At 33.7% G+C, this 15177-nt stretch overlaps 2 protein-coding genes across 10 annotated transcripts in view; one reads left to right on the top strand and one right to left on the bottom strand.

Moving 5' to 3' along the window:
• Positions 1-13240, top strand: part of CD302 (CD302 molecule) — a 31713-nt gene extending 18473 nt beyond the window's left edge. The window contains exons 4-6 of the mRNA XM_014534111.1: positions 1024-1050; positions 2451-2705; positions 12150-13240. Coding sequence (XP_014389597.1) covers positions 1024-1050; positions 2451-2653 — 230 coding nt within the window. The 3' untranslated portion in view covers positions 2654-2705; positions 12150-13240. The remainder of the gene's footprint in view (positions 1-1023; positions 1051-2450; positions 2706-12149) is intronic.
• Positions 5180-15177, bottom strand: part of MARCH7 (membrane-associated ring finger (C3HC4) 7, E3 ubiquitin protein ligase) — a 46572-nt gene continuing 36574 nt past the window's right edge. For 4 of the 9 annotated variants that reach the window (XM_014534105.1, XM_014534106.1, XM_005859352.2 and 1 more), the window contains 4 exons: positions 14164-14273; positions 10648-10761; positions 8901-8949; positions 5180-8307 (listed from right to left, as the gene is read on the bottom strand). In XM_014534105.1, coding sequence (XP_014389591.1) covers positions 8153-8307; positions 8901-8949; positions 10648-10761; positions 14164-14273 — 428 coding nt within the window. In that variant the 3' untranslated portion in view covers positions 5180-8152. Of the gene's footprint in view, positions 8308-8900; positions 8950-10647; positions 10762-14141; positions 14274-15177 lie in introns of those variants that run through there. The other 5 variants (XM_005859354.2, XM_005859351.2, XR_001360752.1 and 2 more) reach the window with 4 other exon arrangements.

Here is a 15177-nt window from a genome sequence, read left to right as displayed (position 1 = left end):
CAGTGGGGACCCTCACCCCATGGAGGTTTGGCTAGCCTGGGTGAGGGGTTGAGGGCCATTTTCTGGCTGGCCAAGCCCCCCGGCGACGGAAGCTCCCAGCCTCTCCTTTTTTTCTTTTTATTCTGGGATTTATTTACCTTCTATAATTAAAACTTTGTAGCCTTGAGAGGAGCTCAGAGCCAGCCAGGGCAGGGGGGAGGGAAGCCTTCTGCTTGCTCCAGCTCCGTGGCCACGGCCGGCTGAAAGCAGGTATCTGGGGTTTATTTACCTTCTATAATTGAAACTTTGTTGCTTTGAGTGGAGCTCAGAGCCAGCGGGAAGCTTGGCTTCCTCCATCATTGGGGCAACCAAGCCTCCTGCTTGCTCCAGCTCTGTGGCTGCTGGCCGCCATCTTGGTTGGGTTAATTTGCATATCATCGCTCTGATTGGCTGGTGGGTGTGGCTTAAGGCATAGAGAAGGTACAATTTGCATGTTTGTCTTTTATTAATTAGTGTAGATATCTGAACTAGGTATTTTTTACTTGCTTCAGCAGAGTTCTTGACTACAGTGTTTTATAGTAATTATATAAAATTTGTCATAGCTTTATGGTAGCATTCAACTTCGTATTTAATTTTTTTTTTTAGTTCATCTACTGTGCCTTAGGGAACCATTATATAAACCAAACTTTTAATTAAACTATAACTTTGAAACATCATGAGTAAATCCAAGATGAGGAAAAGATTACAGTTGTATACTTTAATTTTAACGTTTCCTACATTCTCCCAACCAAAATCCTCTTTACCTCACTTTATTATCTTTTTCTTGAGCCCCCTTATTCTTTTTCCACCACCAAGCTAATGCATTTTGTAAGACCTCTACATCTTTTATTAAAAACTAAGTTCAAAACAGATAAAGGCAATACCAAAAAATGGGAGTGGATACTATTAAGCTATTAAAGGGTTCATTTTTAACTGCTTTGAAAGTATTTAAAGGCAATCTTAGAATATTAAAATTTTTAATTTTGATTTTCTTTTGTATTTCAGTTCCATATGAAAAGAAATATTTATCAGGTATGTAATGGTCTTAAATTTTTTTCACTAATGACCCTCTCTAAAAAATTAAACATAAAGTAGAACAGTTTTTATACAAATGTAGAAAGGTCTCTTAGCTTTGTAATAAGACTGACATTTTAAATATGATTAACTGCAAGTTATGTAAGAAATGAACTTTTTTAAAACACCAATTTTTTTCATTGAACTCCAATGTTTGTGTGGGAAAGGACTATCTTTTCTTCAAAAAAATTTCCCCTCAGTTGTAATTACATGTCTTGAGGGCTTTCTAAACACATTTCTTAAAAGCTGCAAGATAATACATGTATTTACATGGTTCAAAAGCAAACCCAATCAAAGGCCCTGGAGGCAACTTGAGCACAGGCCACTTGCAGAATGTAAAAACACAAGGTGTATATATACTATGCCCTACCAATGCGGAATGCTATTCAGTTCTTAAGATACTAGGTATTTTAGTTTACTAGTTACGGTGTGTGGTTATGTCTATTATGCCATTGTCTTAATTACCATGTTTTCAGACTAAAATTTTCTTTTTTTGAGCTATTGTCATGTAATCACTAGTTAGTGCTGATTATGGATATTATTATACATTCATTAATAGACTGAAATAAGAGCAGTATGTTCATACTGGTCAAGTCAGAGTGCTATACTGCAAATGGGCTGTGTTAAGTTTAATAAAAACAATTAACTATGAAAGAATCCCATTTGAAGTTTACAGATTTCTTGGCTTAACATTATTTCACTTAAATGTCTCTAAAGAAGCCTGTCAATATTTTAGAAATATCAATGGCTTTTCCTCATCTTAACAGATAACTTCTGGCAAGATTTTTCTTGCTAAGCTTTACATTTCCAAGTCTCACTTTAACAAGCACCAGCTGAAAAGAGCATTATGAGAATATTTTAGTAATCTCAATGCAAAAATACATTTTTAAAGAAAAAACAATTCTGGGATTTCTCTTCATTTACTTTTACTATGAAATACAAATACCTTCCTCAAAGCATTGTCCTCATCCTGACTCCTAAACAAAGTGATTTTGCTTAAGTTATTCAACTAAATTCTTATAGAAAGGTTCCAAGGTTTTGATAACCAAAACTGCAAGGTTGTACACAATTACTTCAGGAATACAAAAACAGTTATTTGAATAAATTCAAAAGACAAAAAGGGATTTTTGAATCTTAGAGAATTGAAAAATTTACCTGAAAAATTTAAATATGGCAGTTGTGTTCAAGCAAAAAAATATAAACCTTGATAGTAATTGTATAATTTTTCTCATCTGTGTGGGAAATTCCCAAAATAGCCAAGTATTTACATTATAAAACTATTAGTGTCCCCCCCCAATACAGTATTAGCAATTTATGTACCTGATTTCCCGTATTTTCTTTTGTCTTTTCCTTTACAGATAACCACATTTTAATATCAGCTTTGGTGATTGCTAGCACAGTAATTTTGACAGTTTTGGGAGCAATCGTTTGGTTCCTGTACAAAAGAAATTTGCATTCTGGTTTCACCACCGTTTTTTCAGTTGCACCCCAATCACCTTATAACGATGACTGTGTTTTGGTAGTTGCAGAAGAAAATGAACATGCTGTTCAATTTGACTGAAACTTTGGAAATCTTGGATTAAGACATCAAACACACTGGCAGTGATTCATGTGTAAGACTTTAATATAAAACTTCACAATGAGTTTTTATGGTATATATCCTTATTTCACTAACATCCCTCATCGCATTTGAAAAAGGAATGATCTTAAGATATGTTAGTGGTTATAACCACCTCCCCAAATGTTACTTTTTACTTGCAGGAAAGCTTAAAGCACAGCAGAAAAAAAAAACACACCCCAAACCCACTCTATTTGTATTACCTGCTATATCTTCCCTCCCTCCTCCCATTTACTTGAACCACCTTATAGCTGGGAAAAAAATTCTACCTACCACTAGTTTTAGCAATCGCTACATCTTGCTCTCTTACTAATAAACATGCACGGGGAATAAACCTAACTTTATACTATATATATATTGAGATATATGAGTACATGCTGGTTACTATGGCAGATAATTTGTTTTCATCTTCAAAATTTAGATTTTGAAGATGTAGAATTTTGCAAGAGCTGCCATTATGGTAGAATTTAGATGTAGAAAATTTTAAGGATGTTAACAGTATTTCATATAAGTTGCATAATTTTACAATTTCGTTACTTTTTGGACAACACACAGTATTTAGCACTGATCCCAAATGGTTAGAATTTTAATAAAATTTTTTGAAACAAAAACTATAGCCATACCAGGAAGGTGGTGGGAGGCAGGTAGTAAGGATAACACTTGAAATATAATGCCTTTACTTTTCCCCTACCACCAGACGTACTCCCATATAAGGTTATCCTATACTCCTCCAGCACTGACCTTTATATTTCAATGACATAAGCAAAAAATGCAGAAAAACACTGTACTATATGGTAGTGATGACGCTTAAAAGTTTTCAGCACCTTTCATGGACAATTTAAGGGTGAAAAATAATCATTTTGGGCGTCAAAAATGAAAATGGAAAAAAGCTGAAAGTTATTTTAAGTTTTCTTTATAGCTTAAAAACTATTAGAAAACAAAGAACATATAGAGTTGATATACAATTATATTTACTCCATTTAGAAACACAAAGCTCAGTTAAATCCTCTCTCAATAACCCACAGTCCACACTACCAAGTTTGATCAAAGGCAACAGTCCCAGCTTGTGTCATGTTTCCCTTCTCACAATTAATGGCACTTTTGTTAAGGAGATATTAACAATAAAGGCTATGTGGTATTAAAGAGAAAATGTTACAGAAGCTGTATTATACAATTATGCCCTGTAAGAGCTTTAATTTTCTTTTTTATTTTATGTGGTGATTTAGAAGGTTATTGTTGATAAGCTATTAAGTGGTACTAAAGATAGTGAACATTAGACTGGAATTCCTTCTTGCTTTCCTACTCAGATTCTAGGAGTTTAAGAACTAAGGACGATCCCGATCTCTTAATACTTTCTCCTGTTGTCACAAATCTCTACAATGGCCAATATGGTAGTTAACTTACAGCACCCACAAAATGTGTGGCTTTTACATTAAAAATAACTTAGTTCCTCAATTACACTAGCAACATTTCAAGTGCTCAACTCAACATGCAATTTAAAATATTTCCACTTTCACTGGTTAGTGCTGCTCTAGAATCTCCCCTCTCCTTCCACTCAATACTCATACAACCAACTAATTTCTTCTGTTCGTTTTGATAACTTCTACCTAATGGCAGCTCTTGCAAAATGGCTGTTTTAAACTGATACCCCTGTGTTTATTTTTTCAAACAAGTTATTAGAGGACCCTGGTAATGAAATGTTAAATCTTAATTTTCTTTATGTATCAGAACATCTGTAAATAGGCCCTTATTTCTATTTAAAGGTCAACAGATTAACTGGAACATTCAAATCTGTATTTTTATTAACAAATAATATGCATTTTTATTTATACTCAGAATGTTTAAATTGCTTTCTTTAAGACCATGGTCTAGTTAATTTGGCAGATATCTAGGAAGAACAACATTACATTTTCCTAGGAATTTGCAATCTTTGTAGTGAATAGTGTATGGTGTCTTATTTTTGTTCAGAGTTTGTGATAACTAATGGAAATATTTTTCTTATTCCCTCTAATTCCCATTTACAGGATATTAGAAGCAAATATAATATTAAATATGTAGTGCTAAGAACTACAGAATACTATAAAGCTCAAGCCACTGTCACTTAGTATTTTAAAAAACTATAAAATTGTACACCAATGGAATTTTTACCATTTAATTTTTCAAATAAAAAATATTGTGGTTTAAAGCAGAAGACACTTTAGTTTTTTAATACTGAATTCTAGTAAAAGTATAAGTGTTTCAAATTCAAAGCAACCCTAAGGACCCACAGAATAGATACTGGAACTGGCATCCTTAAGTTAGCATTTTTGCTTTACATAAGGTAATGAACGCAAAACTAACAAGTTGAGCAAATGTTTTAGAAACATTTATAGTTTTGTATGAAATGGAATTTGAAAATTTAATAAAATTCTTGCTATAAGGTTTGAAGTCTACTTTGAGCACCAAAAGCAAACATTTCAAGCTATAAAGTAAATCAATCAGTATACTTTATTTTGAGCCAAGGTTTTACATGAAGACCAACAAAGTAAATGTTGATTCAGATTTGAGAAATTACATGGTTTCTATTTAGATTTGGAAAAAGAAGTTTGTTGCCATGGTCTACGACTTTATTCAACCTAAAACCATATGAAAGTGTTTTTGAGTGTATCCTAAGGTTGCTCACAGAGAAAATACACTGTTCTGGAATTATACACGACGCATGACCACAGTGTAGATCTATTCATGGTGAACAGGTAAAGTTCTTTTGTTCTCCAAATGTAGTGAAAATAGTAAGCCACTAAATAAATGCTCAGATTAACAACAGTTAAAAACGGTCAGGATCCAAACAGGTTTTTATTTACGAAGAAGTGACAACACTAAAAAACATATTGAAAACCAGTGTTTTAAACTTTGAATGTGGGATTTAAAAATATTCCATTAACTTGAGATTGCAATAATTTTCTTTTTACCAAATAGCACTTGACTGGCAATTCTGGTATAATTTAGAGCTGAAATATTCCTAAAGGAATATCTACATACTATGGCCTATCAAATATAACCTGCATTTTTCAAATCAATACAAAAATGTATCCATCATTTATACATTTTAAATTTATATACTTTTTTAAAAATTAGGTATTACCGCTAAATAAATTTAGAATTTAAAGTAAATTTGGACACCTAATATAATGCTCTTCATAACTTACTCCCCCCTACTCATTCTTTTTTCTTTTTAAACACCGGAAGCAAATGATTATGTAAATGAGACCGCAACTTAAGGCATTTTAAAAGGAAAAATAATTAGGTGCCATTTGGCATTTTATTTTGAAAGCAGTTTTGTCTCATTTTTTTTTCACTAGCAAAGGGCTAAAACACGAACCATTTTCATAAATATGACTACAATAATCAGAACAAAAAAAGGGTTGTAGGCATTGCTTAGATATTTAAAACAATATAACACTTCCCCACTCACCTAAAAGAAAAATACTTTTGATTACCAGTTTATTAACATCAGTGACTGGCCATGTTAAAAGGTCCAGCAAGTAGAATTTTAATTCAGCAACACTTGAGAATGAATATATATATATATATATATACACATGCATACGTGTGTGTATATATATATATTCATTTTATTTATATAATGTATTTAATAGGCATTCCCCCACAAAATTAACTCATACTTAATTGCCAGTTTTAATAAACACTTGTTAACAGATCATCCATTTGTCTTATATGAAGTTAGGCAATATCAAATGTTCTGTTATGTTCTCCATCTTCTTCAGAATCATCCTCTGAAGCTGTTGAAAGAAAAGAGGATGATCAAGAATGATTTTAAGGGGGATGAGAATGGAAGTGTAAATATGAAGCCAGAAGAGCAATGACTTGTAAAATAAAATCCCAACGTAATAAACTCTTTGGTCAAAATGAAGATATGACAGGGGTTAGGGTAGTTTGACTGTGGGTAATGCCATTCCAAAACACCCCCATCCCTAAATCTTGTTAGTTTCTATAAAAACAAAAATGTTTTAAAATGTGGTTCAAGAACATCTTCTAAAAAGTTTCTGAAATGTTTGTGCTCATATTAGCCAATTTCAATAGAGAAAAAGTAAACTTAAAACAAGTGCTCCTCACACACCTGAGTCTGGCTTATTACTGCAACATGTTTTGATGCATCTGGTGAGAATGGAAAAAAATGTGCACAGAATAGATTATGGGTATTCTTGCAAATTACATCAAAGCTGTGTCTATACAATGCCAAGAAAAAGCTCTATTTCGTTATTCAAAATAGCTTTCTATAGACACAGCCTAAACTAACTGGATTCAGTAAAAACCTTTTGTTGAAATTACTCCTATAACTCCACATTGCCAGAAACTTATCATTTTGCAGTATTTCGGACCTCAATTTATTTTAGCGTCATTAGTGGTTCAAGAATTTAATATGAAACATCCTGTAATGTCTTTAGGAAGAACATAAGTATTCTGTAAACTGCTCTGCATGTTGAGGAAAATGGAAGTTCACTAAAATAAACATTGAACTAGCATTTCCCCTATTATCAAGGGCATTTACTCTTCTTGTGTTAACACTGGATGATTTAAGAGTACCCAGCAAATGACTTCCACCAGAAAAATATGCTACATGTACAGTTTCTCAGTCTATTCATTGATCTTGCAGAAAACTTAAATGATACCAAGCATAAAAGCTCATGAATGCATAAACACAAGGGTTAAGTTTTATGCTGTATCATGGAGCAGTAGCAAACTAAAAGTAAATTGCTTTGTAAAGAACTTATGTTTTCTATTTTATTTACTCCACAGGTGAAAATTCGGTCAGAATCCATGTTCAGAATGTTAATATGCTGGTATTTATTTGGTAGTTAACTTGTAGCACCCACAACATCTCTCATTCTCAGCTGAATTTGAGTATATTTCACCTCCATCTTTTTTCCTTTCTCTCATGTTTAGGAGTTGACACTTATGTTTAGGGAGCTAAATTATAAAAGAGAATTAAAAAAAAAAAGACAAACAATCTGGGGAAAATACTCACTGAAATTATATCTGACAAAGTATAAATTATTTACAAAAAAGGGGATAAGATGATATAAAGGAAAAAAGATTTACATCCCATTTCATATACCATTTGACTCTTTTATATACAATTTTTACATATACTAACTAAATTCTAAAATTGCATTATCTGGTTGTACCTCTACTCTTTTTAAAACTTAAAAATAGCACAGAATGACAAAAATCCATATCTTAGAGTAATCAAAGAATTAAAAAGTTCTTATGAGAACTAAATCCCCCTCAAACCTTATTTCAAAAGATGCTGAACACTTGCTAAAGATGAAAATGTTATGCACACTACAGACAACACTTTCAAGTATTTTGAAGATGATATAGAAGGTAATCAACTGGAGAATACATATTTTAAAACACTTCAAAGAGTGCATTCAAATTTGATCATGGGGAGCCACTTGCTTTGGGTGAAAAAGTACTAAACAGGGTAATCTTGGAGTCCCAGGAACTATTCCAGAGCCACCAGTATCTGCGTCCACCTGGTATGAAGCACCATGGAGGTTGTAGGACTTTGAGAAGATGGTATGTTGTACAGATGCCTGTAAAAATTTGGACATTAAATGCCTTCATATAGGAGCCCAGGCAGAAGTCCTAATGCTAGAACAGGATCTAAAAATGTCCATGAGGACCTGAACAAGGAGCAAAACAAACAAAAAAGAAACAACTAACCCACCACTATGGCTTCTGTTATGGATTCAGAATTAGCGCTCTTTTACCCCTATTTTCTTACAACTATACATAAACCCAGGAAAATCTTTTATGACCTAACAAAGCTGAATAACAAAATTTCATGCACAAACACAAAAATCTAAAAGATTAAAAAGCGTCGTTTGATTAGTAGTCAAACGTCTTAAGTGTGAAAATTAAGGTGATCAGAAACAAAATTTTATTTAATGGAAGTAATATACTGATGGTTAAAAGTAGATCCTTCTGTACTTTAAAATTAGTACCATTTAAAAAAATATGTTTTAAAAATCCTAATGTCAGTTGCCCAGCCGTCTTTCCCAAATCAATGGTATTAAGGCTATAAATGAAGCTCTAATTTGAGAGAGTATATACTTAAGGCTTTGCTCTGTGAGTTTAATTTGCAACAGTAAATTCAACAAGTCTGGGGAGGGGGAATTCCACCTACTTTCGAGATCTTCCATATGTGCCTGAAGAGTTCTTGCAAGGTTAATAAACTAGAAACAATGCAGAAAAAAATACAGTAGTTGAAATGTTGCAAATGGATTTGAAGAGAGATTCAGTTTAGGAGTTTCATTTCTATTTAAAAAGTCAAACACCATTTTTAAGCCTTTAAATAGGAGGGTCTTTCTCGACCCACTTCAAAAATTACTTAAGCTTAAGGATATTGTTTTTAAATTTTTTATAAATAATAAATTAATCATGTATTGAGCATGTAGAAATTGGGAGCAAATACAGAATTTGTATCAAATAACATTTCTCTTGCATAAATGTAACGCAACAATTATGAAAAAATAAAAACTTTAGAATTTGGACTCATGATTTCAATTTTAGTGGTCAATTTAGAAAATTAAAACAAGAATATTATGTAAATGTGACAACTCGAAGTATTGCACTTGATTCTATATTTTTAAAAAAATTATAAAAATGACTTGCACTTGAATATTAATTTGACTACAGCTTTTTAAAAAGGCATGAATTCAATAGAACTTAATAGACTTATATGGTTTATTCATTCTTAAGAGAGAAGTCATTTTATGGCATTAACTAGATTTAGGTCAGAGGTCCTCAAACTTTTTAAACAGGGGGCCAGTTCACTGTCCCTCAGACATTCCACACATGCTCACTGCGGGCCCGGGACGAGTCGGCTGCTAAGCAGGACAGGCAGCGGCGGCAAAAACACCCGGCGGGCCGGATAAATGTTTTCGGCGGGCCGCATGTGGCCCGCAGGCCGTAGTTTGAGGACCCCTGATTTGGGTAGTAATATGATTTCTAAAATACTAAGAAATCAAGAGATCTTTGCTCAAATTCTGGATGGTCTTAAGACAGTTTATTCTCTTTTCCTCAATGATGATAATCTGTCAACTGGCTCACAGGTATAATAATGTGCATATGATGGTTACAGAAAAATGTTTTACCAATGTATAATATACATTACATTTTTATAATTTAAAAAATACCATAAATTGTTAAATTTTTGTCACTAAAATGAACACTTATATAAAAAAGGTTAAAGGATATATGTTTATGAACACATTTAAAGATATGAAGTGTTCAGATAATTACAGTAATGAGATGTAGGTGGCCCTAGCCTCTGCTACACAAAATGAGCAAGGTAGCAGCATACAAATCTCCTCTGGTACACTGAGGCAAACTGTATCATTTACGACTACCTAGCAGCTAGCTTAAGTATTAAATTAAGGTAATAGTGTACAGAGCAAATACCAAATAATCCGTATCTAAAATAGTTTGCATTATGGACTCACTTGAAAATTAGTACATTGGTAAGCTTTTACATGACAGTAACAAATAAATTGAAGTTAATTTCCTATTCTCTCTTGGTTTTTGGAGTTCAGATTTCTAAGTTATATTTCTAAGTCATCCTCCTCTCCTCTCAATTAAAAAGAGAACACTTTCCCCTTAGTGTTTCCTTTCTGTTTTTCACTGAAATATATTCCAATTACCTTTATGAGCTAGAAAATTACTTAACTAAAATAGCTTTATGAGAAAATTAGGCTGCTTAATATAGAAGATAGCAATTTCTATTAAATCTACAATATTTTTATTTTTAAGAGACATTTTAACACAAGAAGTCCTCAAAGGAAATAGAATATGAGCATATAAAACAATCTGCTTTCCAAAACAAACACCTGGTACATCACACCCTCCCACCGCCCTCCTCCAACATTACTTACTCGGACTCGTGTGCTTGGTTCACTTGTATTTCCCATCATATCAGAAAAGCTTTGTTCGCACAAGTGCAATAACACAACTAGGTAGAGACCAGAGCTGATAAACTCATACTCAGCCTTCAAAAGAGAAGCAAACAAAAGAAAAAGAAAATGGAGAATGAAAAATTAGTAAACTTGAGATTGATAGTCATAGTACACTGATAAACTAGAGGAAATATATCCATTAATGTCTAGCTCCTAGTAAGAGATATGGTGCCATCTATTAAAACAGGAAATAAAGGGCCACCCTTCATAACATCATAAAATTTTACTAATGCCAAATAATGAGTCCAAATAGGTGTGTGAATAGCCTCTTTAGTCTCATACAGTCTTCCTTTATGTAATGGTTTATATAAAAGTGGGATTTTTAAGTCATATGATTATAGAATCTGGTTCTTTATAAAGCTCATAAGCACTTTCACTGCACAAATGACTAAATATTTACTTAAAAATTATCACTTCATCTACAGCTAACTCAATATATACTATATAACTAAAACCTACTCTGATAGGTCAAATGATTCTTAGGTAATACAATTAATTTAAAGGCAACGGTAATTTAAAAAATAAACTAAAAAAGGAAATAGAGTAACTGTTACTCAAATAGTTATTTGATTCCAAACTCTTCTATTGTTTTGAAGCTAAAACTACAAATCATATAGTGTTTTAAAAATCTGAACTGTCCTGTAGTTTTTATACAGCAAGCTATCTGTAAGCTGTGCCATTTTGGTAATTAACTTATCTGCAAGTTAAGAACTATACTTTATTAGTACCAACTTCAGCAAGTTATCAGATTCTAGAGTACTAAAGAAATTCAAAGTTGATTTATTAAATGCTTCTTTAAATACTTAACTTACTTTTATCTTACAAGAAAATTATATACCCGTAAGATTTTAAAAATGTTAATGGTTAGTACCTTGAAAAAAATGAAGCCACTGGATAATGAAATACTAAACTGTATTAACATTAAACTAATCACTTAAAATGGGGGTAGTTGTCAGGCCACCAGAATCCATAATTCACAAAGAACAAAGAAGTTAAAGCCAGGAAGCTTTCTTAGCAATGACTCCACCTATTTCCCAACACTTCCAAATTACTTAAGATGTGGATCATTAAAATCATTGGAGAACAGTAAAAACATTCCTGGATTAACTGAAAAGTCAAACAACACCTTTAAGAGACACGATGGAGTACATAGAGAAGGAAGATGGCAGGAGAAAACCATCCTTTGTAACCTACTCACATTTTGAGAATAAAAAAATATTTCTTTGCATTACTCCATCTTTCCATACTCTTCTACCATTCTTTAAAGTACCAATGCTCAGTTGTCTAGAGAGACTCCTTTGGGGATTTACGAAAATTTCTTGCTTAAGTGGTATTTTTTTGGACAACCGACTCATTAGATAATAACCAATTACTATTGGAGTACCATCTGTACTACAGCTGCCTTATGTTTCATTCTCCAGATCAGTGGTGGTCCGAGGAACACTGGTGGTCCTTGTGAAGTCCGAAAGGTTGGCAACCACTGCACTAGATCATTGATTTTTTAACCTGGATCTAAGCAATTAGCTTCAGGGAACTTGGGAATCCCATAACTTATATACAGATTTTGTGTCTATGTATATTTTGTAAGAAGTGTTCATGGTTTTAATCAGATTTTCAGGGGTATCCATTTGTTCCCACATTTAAAAGGAGTGTCCACAAGAGACCATATACCACATTATTCCGTTTATATGAAATATGCAGAACAGAGAACTCCACAGAAACAGAACATAAGACTGGTTGTTTCCAGGGGATGTGGAAAAGGGGGTAAAGGGGAGAAACTGCTTAATGGGTACAGGATTTTCTTTTGAAGAGATGAAAATGGTTGGAAGTAGACAGAGGTAGTGGTTGCACATTGCAAATGTATGGATAACCACTGAATTGCTCAATTTAAGTGGTTTTTATGTTATCTCAACTTTGTGTCAATAAAATAAAGGGGCGGGGGGGTCCATTACCCCTTCATTTAAAAAGTGTTTTTTAAGGATTCATGAATTTTCTCACCATCAAATATCTCTCTTAATAACAAATATGCTAAGCTCACTTGGATAGTGTATGGCTCTAGGATCATCCTAATAATCTCCTTTAACATCTTTTCTCCACCTCCACCTCCACCTCCCAAACTTTCCTTTAAGAAGTGAGCTTTTCATTCTAACTGTATAATTTAAGCATCCCAACATTTAAAAATGTAAAGCTCTTCAAGAAACAAAAATTAGTGATCAAAATTATTGGGAAACAGGAGTTATCAATACATACCAAAAGAATCCGAGAAATGAGAAGAAAATATTTGAAAAATGTATTATGATCAAAGAAGCCCTGGTATTCATTATATAAATAACAGCTAGACTATAATGGTACAAATACTAAAGGAAAACAACTATGTGAACTTGGAATAAAAAATTTCATAAAATAACTTGTTCAACGTAAGTTGGAAACAGAAATGGGGAGGGCGGAGGGAACAAGGATACTAAGAACATGTGGTCAGATATGCATATAAAAACTATTCTAACATAAAAAATACAGAAATAGCAGAAATATGAAGCAAATCCAGGGTTTGTTGTTTTAATCATGTTCCAGCACTCAAGAGGCATTCGTAACTGAGATATCTGGGGCACTACTTAGGGATCACTTTCCCAAGCTTTTATTATTTTCAGGTTTATTTAGGAAACATAGGATATATTTTATCTACATAAATTTAAAACCTGTGACTTGGTTATTTACCTTTCAGTGACAGAAAGTTATGAGAAAAATAAAAGAAAAATTATAAAATTATAATCCCTAATGCAGTAACAGAGAATTATATTAAATTATTGCCCTGGCTGGTTTGGCTCAGTGGATAGAGCGTCGGCCTGTGGACTGAGGGGTCCCAGGTTCGATTCCGGCAGGCGCATGACTCAAGAGGCATTCGTAACTGAGATATCTGGGGCACTACTTAGGGATCACTTTCCCAAGCTTTTATTATTTTCAGGTTTATTTAGGAAACATAGGATATATTTTATCTACATAAATTTAAAACCTGTGACTTGGTTATTTACCTTTCAGTGACAGAAAGTTATGAGAAAAATAAAAGAAAAATTATAAAATTATAATCCCTAATGCAGTAACAGAGAATTATATTAAATTATTGCCCTGGCTGGTTTGGCTCAGTGGATAGAGCGTCGGCCTGTGGACTGAGGGGTCCCAGGTTCGATTCCGGTCAGGCGCATGTACCTTGGTTGCGGGCACATACCCAGTGGGGAGTGTGCAGGAGGCAGCTGATCGATGTTTCTAACTCTCTCTCTCCTTTCCTCTCTGTAAAAAATCAATAAAATATATTTTAAAAAAATTATTACTATTTTTATTATTTTAATGCCGGTTTTCTGACCATGTTTTAATCTTTTCTTCAAGAGTTGTCCTTTAAACATAGAAGAGACACTTACCAACAAGGGAAAATATACTAACTTGTTCATTTGCATGAGCTCTGTGCAGTTCATGGACGTCAAAGTCCTCCAGGTTGAGCTGTAACTTCTCCTTACAGAGTTCGCAGGTGGTCACAGCCTCTAAGGAAGAACCTGGTGAAATAGTACATTACAAGTGAACCTTAGCTTTGCTATGGCTCCACAAAACATTTTCCTTATAAGTTTTAAGCTTAGGATATAGAAAATTGAAAGGGAGGGAGGGAAGAAGGTAGATTGGATTACTGCCATAAATTAGTCATATCTCCTAAAATAGCAATCAGCAATACCTAGAGTGTGTGTCAGGTCCTACTCTGGTATTTAAGCCTCCACCCATTATTTATATACCTGTTGTTTTTTTTCTACTAGATACTCATACATTACTGATCCCGGGAAGCTGATAATGGAATGCCATCTGCACTTCCTCCTTCACCCTTAAGTACATCGGCAAGATGGCATTAAAACAATCCTATATAATAAAGATGTAATATGCAAATGGTTTTTACACCTTGACGAGTAAGGACCAGCCGCGTAATGACTGGATCACGGATCAGCAGGAGGGTGGGGCAGCGGGCAGAGAGCTACAGGAGGGGGCAGGGCAGCAAGCTATGAGAGGGGGTAGGGAGGAGGGGGGAGCTACAGGAGGGCGGCAGTGAGCTACTAGTGCAGGGATTCATGCTCAGGCTAGTAGTGTTTAATAACATAGTATCTCGAACAACTAGTTGCATATACCCAGACCAGTATCTTTGATGTGACAATATATACCTAAGACCTTTCATGGTTTAAGGAATGTGCCCTCCTTAGGTTAGGGAAGGGGGAAAAAAAGCCACTTTTGTCCAGATCAAAACAGCTCCTTTCTATCATAAAAGGAATGGAGTCCTGATACATGCCACAACATAGATGAATCTTGAAAACATTATGCTAAGCAAAGTAAGGTAGGTACAAAAAGAATAAATACCTCATTATCCCATTTATATGAAATGTGTAGAATAGGCAAATTCAGAGAGAAAGTAAATCAGAA

The sequence above is a fragment of the Myotis brandtii genome, unplaced genomic scaffold (genome assembly GCF_000412655.1).
Source record: "Myotis brandtii unplaced genomic scaffold, ASM41265v1 scaffold125, whole genome shotgun sequence".
In the NCBI taxonomy this organism is placed as follows: domain Eukaryota; kingdom Metazoa; phylum Chordata; class Mammalia; order Chiroptera; family Vespertilionidae; genus Myotis; species Myotis brandtii.
Note: the sequence above shows the minus strand (reverse complement) of the source record. Positions and strands in the feature narration are given on the sequence as shown.